Source organism: Synchiropus splendidus, chromosome 6, assembly GCF_027744825.2.
Source record: "Synchiropus splendidus isolate RoL2022-P1 chromosome 6, RoL_Sspl_1.0, whole genome shotgun sequence".
NCBI classification, from domain to species: Eukaryota; Metazoa; Chordata; class Actinopteri; order Syngnathiformes; family Callionymidae; genus Synchiropus; species Synchiropus splendidus.
Genome location: NC_071339.1, coordinates 21,854,601 through 21,869,385, shown reverse-complemented (window position 1 = coordinate 21,869,385; position 14,785 = coordinate 21,854,601). Strand labels below are relative to the sequence as shown.

At 44.7% G+C, this 14,785-nt stretch overlaps 1 protein-coding gene across 1 annotated transcript; it reads right to left on the bottom strand.

Annotated features, from left to right (window-relative positions):
* Window positions 1-1,329: 1,329 nt before the first annotated feature.
* On the bottom strand, window positions 1,330-3,792 carry LOC128760436 (potassium voltage-gated channel subfamily A member 3-like). The gene has a single exon (XM_053867850.1). The coding sequence runs from the start codon at window positions 3,741-3,743 to the stop codon at window positions 2,205-2,207; it is 1,539 nt and encodes a 512-aa protein (XP_053723825.1). The 5' UTR covers window positions 3,744-3,792; the 3' UTR covers window positions 1,330-2,204.
* Between the last annotated feature and the right edge of the window lie 10,993 nt (window positions 3,793-14,785).

Genomic DNA, 14,785 nt, shown 5'->3' with positions numbered 1-14,785 from the left:
GAAAATCCTCATGACGTGAAATTTTTGTAATTATTAAATCCAACAGAACACGAGGACTTTTAAATTTAGAAACAATAAGAGAAAGAAAGTAACTTAAATTCGCCTTTCCGTTCTTATAATTTCCTTTAACTTGCTTTGTAGCCACTTATTTTGTCCGTGGAGATCTACAGTAAAAGGCTGACATCAAGCTGAAGTGAGCTGCTATGTCCACTAGAGAGCAGTCGTGAGCTGCTTTCAACTCGAGTGGCGGGATGAAATGGCTCATGCAGAAGGCAAAAACATCATAACAAAAGCAAAACTAAAGCAAACATACAGCAAATGAAAAATATCTTAAAAGCCTCGCACCAGTTGTCTCGTTTGAGTATTGAGAGGATTAGAGTTGCATTTATATAGAAGAGAAAGCTTGTGTTCACTTAACATTCTTCCTCGAAGCTGCAAATGCATTCATTTTTCATGCTTGTTTTAAATGATGCCTTTTTATAAACGTCAGGCGCTCATTAGCATTAGCATAATTGGCATGTTTGCATTGTTCATTTGTAGACTAAAAGCGTTAATTTCAAGTCACATTAATCGACTTATTGTGGCACAAAAGGTGTTGGTAGTAGGATTGGATTATGATGACGGTTGAATTAATTGATCGATTTTGTGGTGATTGATTTATAAGGGTTAGATAGGAATAAAAAACGTAATTCTACAGAGATGCCTGAACAAGAGGACATCGCAAGTTGTCTGCTTCCTCTCTGAATATTGGCTGCAAAACGAGGAAGCACTCATTAGCTGTCGTGGTTTCTCTCAGCAGATTTGCAGCACAAGCGCACGTGCTCAGTGGAGGACCGTGACGTCACGCGTAGTTGGCATGCCAACTCACACATCACCGCTAACATCTGATCAGCGGAGCTTCCGAGGCTATTTGGAGGAGGAAGAATCGGCTCCTCATTAGATATTCTGTGTATTTCTGCCTGTGCACGCCGTCATGCGCTTCCTCTCCAGCCGTCTCTGAAGCGACACTGACGCCTGCCCTGAGACCACCAGTGGGTTCAAATAATAAATGCGTCCTGAATTCCCGACAGACTAAACAGTGACAGGAGGAAAGAAAAAGGTTTGCGAAAGACGCAACATAATTCCCATGGAGACATTGTACAGGGGGTTACCCAGGAAACCACCGTTGCCATGGAGACTGCATTACATGCTCAGCGCTGGGGAGGGGGGAGCAGGCTTTCCCTCACTTGGTGTAAACATGACCTCCAACAAACACGTCTCCACTATTTTCAAACAAGACAGGAAGCGGTGGGCTTAGTTAAATCCTGTTTAATTTCATAAAGGCTCTCGTAGGCAACTCTGAATAAAAATACATTTTTACAAAAAACAACTTATGATATTGATCCACACCACTCTGTTGTTATATACCTGATAAATAATCTAGACAAGACAACAGGTTATGATATTCAATATAACCTCAACACACAATATATATATAGAACTATATACTTCAACATCTTCACGACAGCTGGTGCTGATTCTTTCTCATTATTGACACCAAGATATGCTTGCCTGGTGCTGACGCGACAGAAATATCCATTTAAACAATCTTATTTTTAAATATAAATAAATACTTTTTCTCTTCAGTAGATACATTTGGTTAACGTTTGGAATGAAAAAGCTATAAATCGCTTGTTAAAATGGACACTGACGCAGCATTCGACCAGAGATATGTACGAAGTTTAGCATTTGTAAACACTTCATGATAGGGGTCTCTTTATGAACCCATAACACTGATTTCTTTATTTCTTTATTTTTCTACGTTTATTTAAATGGCACAAAAGAAAAAAAAGCCTCATAATTAGGTGTTTTATTGACTTATATATATATATATATATATACTTTCACTAGACTTGATATTTTTGGTGACATTTTACAAGGAAGGACAACTAGGGGTAAATGATCAGTACTTCAAACTGTGAATGTAATTTTTGACGTTCTGTTTTGACCTATTTTCTGGCCACTTGTTACAGATTTTTCAACAAGTGGTATTTGATTTTGATAATAATGAGGCGCTGTCTGCACAAAAGTACCCAGGGTATGATACTCCATTCATAACAAGGACATGAATTATTAGATAAAAATAAATAAATAAATAAAGCGGCCCCTATGATGAAGTGCTTTCATAATTAAGCCCCGTCACCATCCGCCCTTTGGGCTGTTATTTACACGTCTGTGAAGATCTTCTTGATGTTAACGCAGTTCTGGTTGTTCTCGGTGCTGAAGTTGGTTTGTTTGAACGCACCGTGGATGCTCTCTTCTATCACCATGTACTCAGACTTGCTGAGGGAGGAAGAGCTGCACGACCCCCTCCTCTCCTCCGGGGTGAGGTGGTCACAGCTCTCCGTGTGCACATACTGAGGATGCTCCTCTCCATCCGTCTCCCGGTGGTAAAAGTAGTTAAAGTTGGAGACAATCACCGGCACCGGTAAGGCAATGGTCAGCACCCCCGCTATGGCGCACAGCGACCCCACAATCTTGCCCCCTATAGTCACGGGATGCATGTCCCCGTATCCCACCGTGGTCATGGTGACCACCGCCCACCAGAAGGCGTCCGGGATGCTGCTGAAACTGGACGTCGGATCGTCCGCTTCTGCGAAGTAAACCGCGCTGGAAAAGAGAATAACTCCGATGAAGAGGAAGAAGATGAGGAGTCCGAGCTCCCGCATGCTCGCCTTGAGCGTCTGTCCCAAAATCTGGAGACCCTTCGAGTGTCGTGAGAGCTTAAAGATGCGAAAGACCCTCACCAGTCTGATCACCCTCAGGATGGCGAGCGACATCGCCTGCTGCCCCCCGTTGTTCTCAGTCTCCGCCAGCTCCGTCCCCAGAGTGATAAAGTAGGGGATGATGGCCACGATGTCGATGATATTCATGATGTTTTTGGAGAAGCAAGTTTTGCTGGGGCAGGCGAAGAACCTGACGAGAAGCTCGAAGGAAAACCAAATGATACAGAGGGTCTCTATGACGAAGAAGGGGTCAGTGAAGGGGTTCGAGGCGCGCGTCACGGTGCCATTCACCGGCGGCGCCACCGTCGCGTCCTTCTCATCCCGGAATTCAGGCAGAGTCTCCATGCAGAAGATCACTATGGAGATTAAAATCACAAGCACGGACACGATGGCGATCCCCCTTGCGGGACCCGAACTCTCCGGGTACTCGAACAGAAGCCAAACCTGCTTTTGAAAATCATTTTTGGGCAAAACTCGCTCCTCTTCTTTGATAAAACCCTCGTCCTCGCGGAATTTCTCCATGGCCTCCTCCCCAAGTTGGTAGAAGCGGATCTCCTCCGAGAAAATATCAATGGGCACGTTGACGGGTCTCCGGATGCGCCCCCCGGACTGGTAGTAGTAGAGGATGGCATCGAAGCTGGGTCGGTTCCGGTCGAAGAAGTACTCGTTCCTGAGCGGATCGAAGTAGCGCATCCTCTTCCTGGGGTCCCCCAGCAGCGTGTCTGGGAACTGGTTGAAAGTTTTCAGCTGCGTCTCGAAGCGCAGCCCCGAGATGTTGATGACCACGCGCTCGCAGCAGCCGTGGCGGCCGCGCTCGTATCTGTCCACGGACAGGTAAGGCGCCGACAGCGCGGCGGACTCCTCCAGCATGTTCTCCACCGTCATGCTCTCATCACCCCGGTTGTCCGCTGCGCCGGTGCTGCGCCTGCTCCTGGGGCTCGAGGGCGAGTCGATCACGCCGGGGCCGTGGTCATCCATACAGGTGGTTTCCAGTCCTGCACGGGCCACGGAGCGCCGCGCCTCTCCCTGTCACGGCGCGCGGCTTTGGGAGGGCACCGAGGCGCATCGCATCTCCACTCAGCAGCGCGAGCTCACTGAAGCGCGCCTGTCTCGCGTCCACAGTCGGTCTGTCTGACGCGCCAGCCGCCCAATCAGAAATGAACTTGACGAGTGCTGCCGGGGGAGCGTATCCCGAACCACCTGATGAGATCACACCCACCACGTTCGACTGAAGTTTTCTCATTTCCTGATGAGACCCACAACAAGCTTCATCGGATCTTTGTTTTCCTGACCGCAGCTGAAGCCGTGTCAAAGCAATATCTGTCAGCACACACGCGCATTTATGAGCAGTAATGTTAAGACCCAATTTCCTCCGTCGTGTTTATTGTTCCGCTGGGTGCTGAGTGACAGATTTAAAGCACGCGTGATTTGTGATAAACCACTGACTGGTTTACAATGACTATTGGGTGCGTTGTATGGGTTTTAAATTGGTGCTGCTCTCCATGGTGCTGAAAGTGTGGGAACGGTGAATTGTATTTATTAGTTGATTAAATGTCACATGGCATAAAACTGGGGAAGCTACAATGTAGATGGCAGAATAATAGTTTTACAGAACACTCATTCCCAAACAGAAATGATCACTTTACCATAGTGTTCTCTGTTCCCTTGGAAAAAGTAAAAATAGGGGGAAAGAAAGACAAGCAGCGACACCAAGCACACAACATACTCTACACAAATAACTGGCAACATGTGAGGTCTGTTGAAGGTTTGGACCCAAACACAAGAGTCAGAGCAGAATCTGAGATCAACCATGGTTCAATCCAAAACAAAACCCATGAGGGCCAACAAAAGTTGACAAGACAGAACAGACTGGATGTTGAAAAGGCTTGACTTGGCTTAAATTGACTTGAGTCAACTCGACTCGATGGGATTCAACTAGATGGTTTTCTTAGTTGACATGGAGACTTGGCCTAACTTGGCAAGAGTGGGAGACACAGACAAGAAAGATGAGGAGCACACAGGAAGACAAGACCCAAAATAAAACAGGAAATAAACAAACAAACATACAATCAGAAGAACAAAACTAACCCAGACTAACAAACATAACTGACAATGCGTGACAGGTGGGTGAATAAGTACAGTGGCTGTGCAACGCAAACCACATAGTAAACAACAACAGTGATCAAAGCAAAAAATATATCACAAAGATGACTTATGACTTATTTATAAACAAACAAACCAACAAAAAAGGTCTTAATTCAGTGGTGAAAGATAAAACAAAGACCGCAGCGACTGATTCACTTCAATCTGTGCTTGTTAAATACTTCTAGCAGAAGCCAGCCAGTAGCCAAGCACCAGAAAGAAATCGGGTGGAACTGTAGTAAGACATCTTTGTCCATCTCCAACAAGATATAGCTTCCAGAAAGGCAACCACTAAGATGCTCCTTCCATGCTCACTGTAACATTATATTGCCTATTTAATTTGCCTTTGAGATATCATTGATTCCAGGGAGCTCAAGCAGACAGCAGGAGGCGCTCCACCAACACATACACAGGAGGCACAAAGATGAGGTTGTGCAGCACCAAAGTCATTCTAATGAAGGACACCACCAACCAACTAACCAGTATCATATTCTGGAATAGATACTGTGATTGGTGAGACAAAAAAACACTGTAAACTGGGGTTGGAGAATTGCATGTAATTTACCAAGCTGGTGTGAAAAAACAGAAAATGTGTTTGAGACACACACATCTATAGAAAAAAAAAAACTCCTTTAAATTTAAAATTTACCTACCAGGAAAAAAAACTTGGGGGGGAAAGAACACTCATAGTGTCCTAACAATGTCATCAAAAAGCACTGCAGTCGACAAACCTCTATATAGATGTGTTGTCATATTGTTATTTAACTTTGATACCTTCAACACATCATAATCCTCAGAGGCGAGGGTGTGAGTGGTGAACTGAGCGTCAAAGTCACGGCTGGCAAAAGACAAATAATGAGCCCCCTGCTGGTCCAAGTGTGATGGAGTGCATGTTTTTAAGCAGCAGGTCCAGCGATTTAAGTGTTTTACTGGACCCACTGTGTTCAATGAGTCTGTCCCCAAAAAAAAAGTCGGTCCAAACCAAGAGAAGGCGTTACTAATGCGGCACATACAACACAGCCGTTAAACGTTATGAAGTGTGATTTCTTCCAACAATGCAGGCTTGTTTACCATGAAGTTGGATCACCTGTTGGGGAAGAGGAAGGGGACCCACCTGGATGGACTCCATCAAAAGCAGCAGCAAAGAACCATACTGATAACCTGGCACTCAAATACTCAGATTCAACATCTCTCTTCGGGGTCTGAAGATAATTATTGAGAAGATCAAACACTGAAAAAGCTTCCCCTCATTTGCACTCAATAAAAAAAGCCTCTTTTCCTCACATACACTTTCCCTCAAAGAACCTTTGTAATGACTGTGATTAATGACGGAAATGCAAAATCAGCGTTTGTGATTCATCGTGACAGCCAGGATCAAAGGCGTCTGTCACCGAGGTTTGGAGAGCAGCGGTAATGAGCTCAGATTAGATTTCAGATAATGGACAGCGCCTCTCAGCGTCGGCAGCCCATTTCAACATTCAAAACCAACGTTTTAGTCATTTCCAAAAACATTCCTCCTGACTCACATTCATGTAGCTGCGCTGGTCTCCATTTCAAATGAACTGTGATAAATAAATAATTCTTCACATAACGTGCTTCAAGTTGGTGTGTACTTTCTAATACATACAAACGTGTGAATAATGTGTAAATAAATACAAAAACTGAAAATAAATGTTAAAAACAAAATAATAAATGTGTTGTTTAAATCCATTCCATGTTCCATGTCACATGTCAAACTCAAAAATAACATTTTCATCAACGAAAAAATATGAAAAATCCATCTAACTGAATTCTAAACTTGGTGCATTAGATGGAAATGGCCACCGATAGCAGGCAGGATTAAAGGTCTAGGAGGTGAAACGTTTCAAACGCAACAGTTGACCTCAGTGTGAGGCGATAAATATCTTGAACCTATTCCAGACCTGTCAATACACATTGATCTCCTATATATTAGAAACAGAACACAACACTGCCAATAAGAGACACAAATGCTTTGCTTCCTCTTTATTGCTCTTGCCATCGGTCGCCATTGACTGACATGAAGTCCACTCCGGCTGAAAAACTCACAAAATCACATCTGCAAGGAAAGAAAAACAGCGCTATCAATGGCCTATTAGTTTCTGCTCAGCTTTCCCGGGAACTTCTTGTCTGTGGTTCATCTCCATGGCAACAAGCCGTGAAGTGTTTTGTGTAAAGAGAAGAAGGAGATAAGTTGAAAAAGTTACATAATTTCCGCTCCAACTCGTGCAAAAATAAGCAGACCTATTTTCTATTTTGCACATTCCCACCGAGGGATGAATACGTTACATATCGGGATTAAAAGCACGACTGTGTGAGTGTGTGTATGTGTGTGTGAATATATTTGTGTGTTGCTCCTGCAGGACCGGCGCATTTGTGTAGGTAGGCAAGATTCATACAGAGAGCTTCACAGAATGGTGATCACACAATGATGATGATGATGAAACACGCTTTGACACGTGACAAATTAGGACGAGGCATTGTTTGTCTACGGCTATTACCGACCCAGCAGAACCAGAACCACGCAGCATTTTTGTGAAGAAATAGAGGAGGAAAAGAGGCAGAAACCTAAAAAGAACCTTTTCAATGAACATTTCCGGAAACCCCTCTCGTGATTTGGAGTCACACAGTGGAGTTCTTTTTACCTTGCACTTTTTAAGAGGATTGTTTTTTCCCATCCCTCTCCCACACGTTGGCTGGGTCCTCATGCTTCTTAGCAATCCTTCAGAACGTCTAGTGAAAGGCTGTGCTTTACTGGCTGCTTTTCTGCACTCAGAGCAGAGAACAATGACTCCATTTTAAATAAAAAAAAAATAGTGCATATATTTATTTTTGGTCAAGATGGCTATTAACACATTTATGGTTATTTCTTTTCTACTTAATACATTTTGATGTGGAGGAATTTGACAAATTTGAGCCGAAACCATGCATAGTCAAGATAGCTTGCACTGATGATACACGCCTTCATCAGATTTCACTGAAGAATAAATGGCCAAAATCATTAACAGCTAAAAAGAGGACATCTAATCGAAACACGACTCGCCAAGTCATTTTAGGCCCAGGAGTTTCAAATTTTATACTCAACTGTCCAGGGCGATGGAGAGTGTGAGAAAGAGGTGAAGAAGCAAGTGCAGGCAGGATGGAAACATTAGAGAAAAGTGTCAGGTGTGATGTGTGACAAAAGGGTGTCGGCAAGGATGAAAGGGAAGGTGTACAAAAGGGTGGTGAGGCCAGCAATGTTGTATAGTTTGGAAACAGCGGCACTGAGGAAAAGACAGGAGGCAGAGCTGGAGGTAGCAGAGATGACGATGCTGAGGTTCTCTCTAGGAGTGAGCAGGATGGATAGGATCAGGAAGCAGTAGATCAGAGGGACAGCACATGTGCTCAGGTGTTTAGGAGAGTCAGAGAGGCTAGATGGAGATGGTTTGGACATGTACAGAGGAGAGAGAGCCAGTACATTGGTAGGCAGATGTTGAGGTTGGAACTGCCAGGCAGAAGGTGGAGAGGAAGGCCACAGAGGAGATTTATGGATGTGTTGAAGGAGGACATGAGGTTTGTAGGTTTGAGAGAAGAAGAAGCAGAGGACAGGGGGAGATGGAGGAGGATGATCCGCTGTGGCCACCCCTGAAAGGAGAAGCCGAAAGAGAAAGAAGAAGAAGAATGTATTAAGGCACTCAATGGTCTGCCACCGTGGCTGAAATTACCTGCTACTGCTCCCATGCTCCTGTTCTGTGGTGGTGGAGCTCTGGATACATAGGACTGCGCACATTGTAATGGGTCCAATTATAATGGAGACGGGCAAATAGTGGTGCAGTGGTTAGCACTGTTGCCTCTAAGCAAGAAGGTTCTTAGCCAGGGTTACCAGATCTTGCAAGACAAATAAGCAACCAGGGAGAGCCAATGAGAATCAGGATGTGGGCCGGAGAAACCTGCTGTCTCCTCTGTGTGTGTGTGTGTGTGTGTGTGTCAGGAGGGAGGGGTGACAGGGGAACGTACCAGACAAACTATCTGACTTCTAAATGATATTATGGAAGCTATCCAATTGACAACTTCAGTTGGGGACATGCCCAAATATGCAAGTACACTTTAGAAACAAGCCCAAACGAAAAACGCAACCCACTACCAATATTTATAAGCTACTTCTTAGAAAAGGAAGCCCAATGTCGCTTATAATAACCGGACTTGGCAACTGTGTTGTCAGCTCTGGACCTCTAGACCTTTCTGGGTGGAGCTTGTATGATCTCCCAGTGCCTGCGTGGGTTTTCACCAGGTACTCTGGTTTCCTCCCACTGTCCAGAGACATATTCACTAGGCTAAATAGACACTCTAAAATTTCCCCTACGTGTGTGTGAATGGTTTTTGTGCCCTGTGATGGACTGGTGACCTGTCCAGGGTGTATTCCCGGATCCCGCCCAATGACTGCTGGGATAGGCTCCAGCACGTCATGCAACCCTGGCCAGGACTAGGCTACGGATGGAGTAGACTGCTCCCCGCCCTCTTGGCTTATAGACCCGTGTGGCTTCTGTATATAATTCTTAAATTTGAACGATGCTAACATTTCCCACGCTCTCCTTCTTTTCATGTCGATGAGTTACTTAGAACAGCATGTTTTTTCTGGCTTGCTTCAGTGCTAGTATCCCCACATAGAAAAGCTGAAATGTTTTTCTTTTTTTAGACACTGTGCATTGCAGTCGCACCAGAGTACCATGATCCAGGCAAAGCATTAAGGTGAAAAGACACTACTTATAGAGCCAATCAGAGCTCAGATTATCTCGTGTCATCCATCGGCCAGTCGGCTGCCATGTCATGTTGCAGGAGGCCCGGCCCATCTTTCGTTGTCTGCTTTCTAAAATCCACATTTAAAGTCTTTCATTTGTGTATTCCAAGTGTCCAAGTGTTTTCCCCTGTGTAGCGCTGCAGATATTAGAGGATGAAAAGACATGAGGTAATCATGAAATATTGAGCCTCCATGACTTATGCTTTCCTCCAGCCAGAGCTCACAGCTCTCACTGGGGACTGGAGGATTTGTCAGTGTATCAAGCTGTGTCAGTATGTGTTTTTCAGCTCCCCTTTTAACACTTAGCAGCTCCGAATAAATCACAGTGATATTCCGGTGGGCCGAGTACAGAATCCATTTGCTTGTAAATACAGCCTGATTAAGTATCGGCTCACAGCCAGATTCCAAATCCAGAGCAAATTGTGTTTTGATTTGCTCTCCAGCGAAGAAGGTAAATGATGGCGGCTGACGGAGAAGATGCTGATTGCCCTGCTATGTAGGTGAAAGCATGTGAGCCGAGGTGGCTTCTTAAAAAACCTCCCTTTCGTGATCTTGTCACTGGCACGCAGATATCATCAGAGTAGCAGTGTCAGGCGCTCGCCGCTGAAATGTGTGTCTCCACTGAGATGTGAGCCAAATAAAAGTGGAAATCAGAATATGTTGTCTCTGTCGACTCTGAGATCGGCCTCTTTTTTCCTGTTTCTTATGAGGGTCTCTATCAAAAAATCTTCACCCGATTATCTTGGAGGAGATAAAGGCGCTATGGTTTAGCAAAGTCCGACAAAAGCTTAATAACATTTAGATGCCACAAGGTCGTCCAGTATCTGAGAATAAAAGCCCCCCATTATATGTCCCAACCTCTGGAGTGGGACACTGCTAAAGATAGACTCTATCAGTCTGGGAACCAAAAGATTTCACAGAATAATTCTCTGTGAAATCACATGGTGTCGTAGTTTTATATAATAACTTCCCCCGTGATCCTAATCTGCAGCGTTCTTTTGTGAAAAGCAAGACTGGGTTTTATCAAAACCGACAAAAGCTCGGACCGCTGTTCGAGTCCCGGCTTCCAGGCACACACTGGCTGATCAATAGCGCCAGAGAGTGGAAGACCAGCGTGTATCGATCAGTCATGCAGTGGCTGTGATCCCGGCCAGTGAACAATCATTATACATTCACGCTGCCACAGAAAGTCAAAGCAAAGGCCAAGGTCATAATGGGTGAAAAGAGCGTCTCGTCATCTGGAGGCAGAAAAGTCTTTTGTTTCCCGGAAAACTTGGGTTTTAGCATTAGAGGATTGGCTCGAGAATTCACTCGCATTGAACATTAGTGTGGATAGTCAGGGGCACTTGTCAAAAATGTAAATATCTAGCTGCAACATTGCCATGTGGTCGTAACAAGAAAGTGTTTTAAATGCAATTGGGAGGGAAGAGGAAGAAAATGTCTCCAACGTGCCATCGCAACAGAACAGTGTGACGCACAGCACGGAAAAAAAATCTAAGTCTCATCTGTGCTTTCTCCCTTCGAATTGAAAGCTCAATAAGTTTCCAAGGACAGACAGCCAGTCGAAGTTCTCTGTGAGAATTGAACACTAAAACTCAAACTCCCATAAGTGAAGGCGTTTGATTCTCATTTCCATGATCTGACCTTTCGTGGCGTCGTCAGCCGCAGACATGAATTAGTCATCATGGTGCGTCCGAAGTGCTTGTGTGTCACGAGCAGGAGTCGCTCCATCAAGCCGTGGCGTGTGATGAGCGACATGCTTCGTTGCTATTCCACACAGCAGACCAGCAGTGAAACGTGAAGGTCGGGGGACGAGCGTTGGGGGAAGCCATCCAGCCTCCTGGATTAGAGCTCCCCGGGGAGGAGCGGCTCTGCGGCCCGTTCCTGACATGCCGTCACAGTAATGAATTGGAAAGACTATATAGAGACGCCTCCCCTGCCCACCCCCAGAGTATTGGATCTGTGCTTCACTACCGACCTGTGGAGAGTCAGTATCGGCGACGCGACGTGGAGTTGGATGCTAATACCATTCTGTGATTGATCGTAGCTGACCGAGTCATATATTTTGTCAGAGGTTGAAGGGAAACGGGAAAACGAAGTGAGGTATTACACGAATGATGCTCCTGAGGATTCACCTCCACGTCTTACTTCTGTCTTATTTATTTTTTAAGCTTTGATGGCGACATGGAGGGTGATGCACCCGGTGATCCGGTCATAAGGGTTGATCGAGGCGAGGGTTGAAGTGATTCAAAACAATGCAATGGTTTAGAATACAACATTGATCAATCTATGTGGATCAAACAGAGGCTGCGGAATGTTAACTAATTGTTGAATAATGCAAATGGTAATGTGAGCTGATGTTGCGGAAACACTTTTCAGAGTGATGCACTGACACCAACAGAAGATGGTCATCTAATGATGAAACTGCTCTTTTGTTCAGACAGATTGGGCAAACAGGCTTTTGCAGAGTAGATGAGTCATCTCAGGAGATGTGGAGATTAATATATTGTTCTGAATGAGAACTAAAATAAAAATGTTGTGAACTGTTGTGTTGTGTCGAGCCAAAAGACAGGACAGAAGAAAAATGGAATTTAAGTTGATTTTATTATTATTATTATTATCATTAATAATAATAATAATAATAATGATGTACAGGTAGGAGAAAATAGGGGAAACGTGTTGTGATGTCAACATCTTATTTTATTATTTATTACTATTTTATTTATTATAAATGACAGGAATCATTTGAGGTGGTGAATATCTTGTTAACATTACTATGGGGAAAAGAAGTGTGCAATTATAAGATACAGAGGCACTATATTATTGTGCTTAATAGCTCTTTAATGTCTATCTTTTTTTTTTTTTCGTAATTTTGCTCTGATTTCATGAGGACCGCCTCAATACAGGCAAAGGACCGCATGTGGTCCCCGAGCTAGACATTGCCCACCTCTGGTCTAGGTACAGTGGTGCCCTGTACGCTTGCATGGCATCCTGTCACCTGGGTGTCGTGACAGCTGGCTAGCTTTAGCAGCTTTAATTTATTGACATCCTCAAATGTGCCCAAGGCCAAACACTGATCGAAATCTTAGTCTGGATGGGAACTGGAACTCGGATGAGGTCTACCTTAGTTTTACTGTTGCTGTTGGCAAAGTGTCAGCTAAGTGTTGACGTTGCGTTGTTGCACCAGCAAGGATACGTGGCTTCCTCCCTAACTTGGCTCCCTGCTCTGGAGACAGTTGTTGTGGTACCGCCTGTTAAGGCTTGTTGCATGGCAGCAACCAACCTGCCGTATGCAAAACCAACCACCGTCCATCCTCCTCTCACCTCCCTGGTAGCAAGACACATGTTTGAAGTGACAGCCACACCAGTGAGCACCAGATGGGCTGACTAATGTATCTCCTGACGGGAATCCTGCCAAATCACAGCGAGAGACGGCCGACTCGCTCACTTGGGAGAGTGGCAGGACTGAGCGGGGATGGAAAAGAGCAAGAACTCAATAAATGCTGCTATCACAACAAACAACACCGAACGCGCCGGTTCAATTCGGCATGTTTTCCCTGACAAAGCTACAGCTTTTCAAAGCGCCGTTGCTTTGTCAAGCTGAAAATGTGTTGTTGGTGAATGTCTGCTGGCCTCCTAATGCGTCTCTGAGCGAGAATACTAATGCAGCATTAGGGCGCAATGGCTGGAGGGAATACAAACATCCCCAAACATACCCAGGATGAGATACTGTCTGTAAAAGCCAAATAATTGGCATTCTGGTCCACCAACGACACAAACTACATTTAACGGCAAAATGATGAGAGTGATGGCTCCTGGAGGCAAGTTGACCTTTACTGGACCAGTCCTGACTGCAATACACAATTGTGTGACCTTCTCGTGAGAAGGGAAGGTCTCAGCAGTTTTTGTAAATATCAGGATCCAACTGTAAAACTATGACGGATGTCTCTCAACACGCCCCTCCTCTCGAGTGGTGATATCTAACTTTTGCTCCACGAGAAGCTGATCAAGTGACGCCATTTTACGCCCTCCAGATCGACGTGACAAACACCCAATGATCCTATCTCTGACAGGAATATCCTATTTGATAATCCTGTGGTCTCAGGCAGTGTTGCAGAATTTGGTATATTAATAGTGGAAACCCTGGCCATTGTGTAGTGAAAAACACCCCTGAACAAAAGCAAACAGATGCTTTTGTTCAGGGATTCCTCCATGTTTGTTGTTGTTGTTATCATCCTAGCTGCCACGTGTCTTGTGCATCAGTGTGATCAGTGGACCAGGAACTCCTGCACTTACAAAGGTGTTGTCTGGAGAGCAAACTGTTCAATTCAATTAAATTAATATTTGTGTATTTGTTGTATATATAAATAAATAAATAGATAGATAGTAGTGGTGTCAATGGCCAAACAGAGGTTATACGAGGACTTGTATGCGAGGTTGGACAGTAAGGAGGGTGAGAGAGATTTGTACAAGATTGCAAGGCGGAGAGATAGAGATGGGAAGGACGTGCAGCAGGTTAGGGTGATCAAGGATAGAGTGGGAAATGTTTTGACTGATAACAGAAGTGTGTTGCTGAGATGGAAAGAGTACTTTGAAAAGCTGATGAATGAGGAAAATGAGAGAGAACAAAGAGTAGAAGGAGTGACCATTGTAGATCAGGACGTGGCAAAGATGAGTAAGGCTGAAGTGAGAAAGGCATTGAAGAGGATGAAGAGTGGAAAGACAGTGGTCCTGATGATATACCTGTGGAGGTGTGGAAGTGTTGAGGAGTGGTGGCCGTAGACTTTTTGGCTAGAACATTTAACAAGTTCTTTGAGAGTGAGAAGATCCCTGAGGAATGGAGGAGAAGTGTGCTGGTGCCCATCTTCAAGAACAAGGGAGATGTCCAGTGAAGTGGCAACTATCGAGGGATAAAGTTGATGAGCCATACGATGAAGTGGTGGGGAAGAGTAGTGGAAGAAGATGTTGAGGTTGGAACTGCCAGGCAGAGGGTCGAGAGGAAAGAGGAGATTTATGGAGGTGGTGAAGGAGGACATGAGGTTTGTAGGTTTGAGAGAAGGGGAAGCAGAGGACAGGGGGAGAT

Excerpts from the sequence above, each read along its gene's own strand:
- LOC128760436 (XM_053867850.1), bottom strand. The coding sequence starts at position 3,743 with ATGGATGACCACGGCCCCGGCGTGATCGACTCGCCCTCGAGCCCCAGG.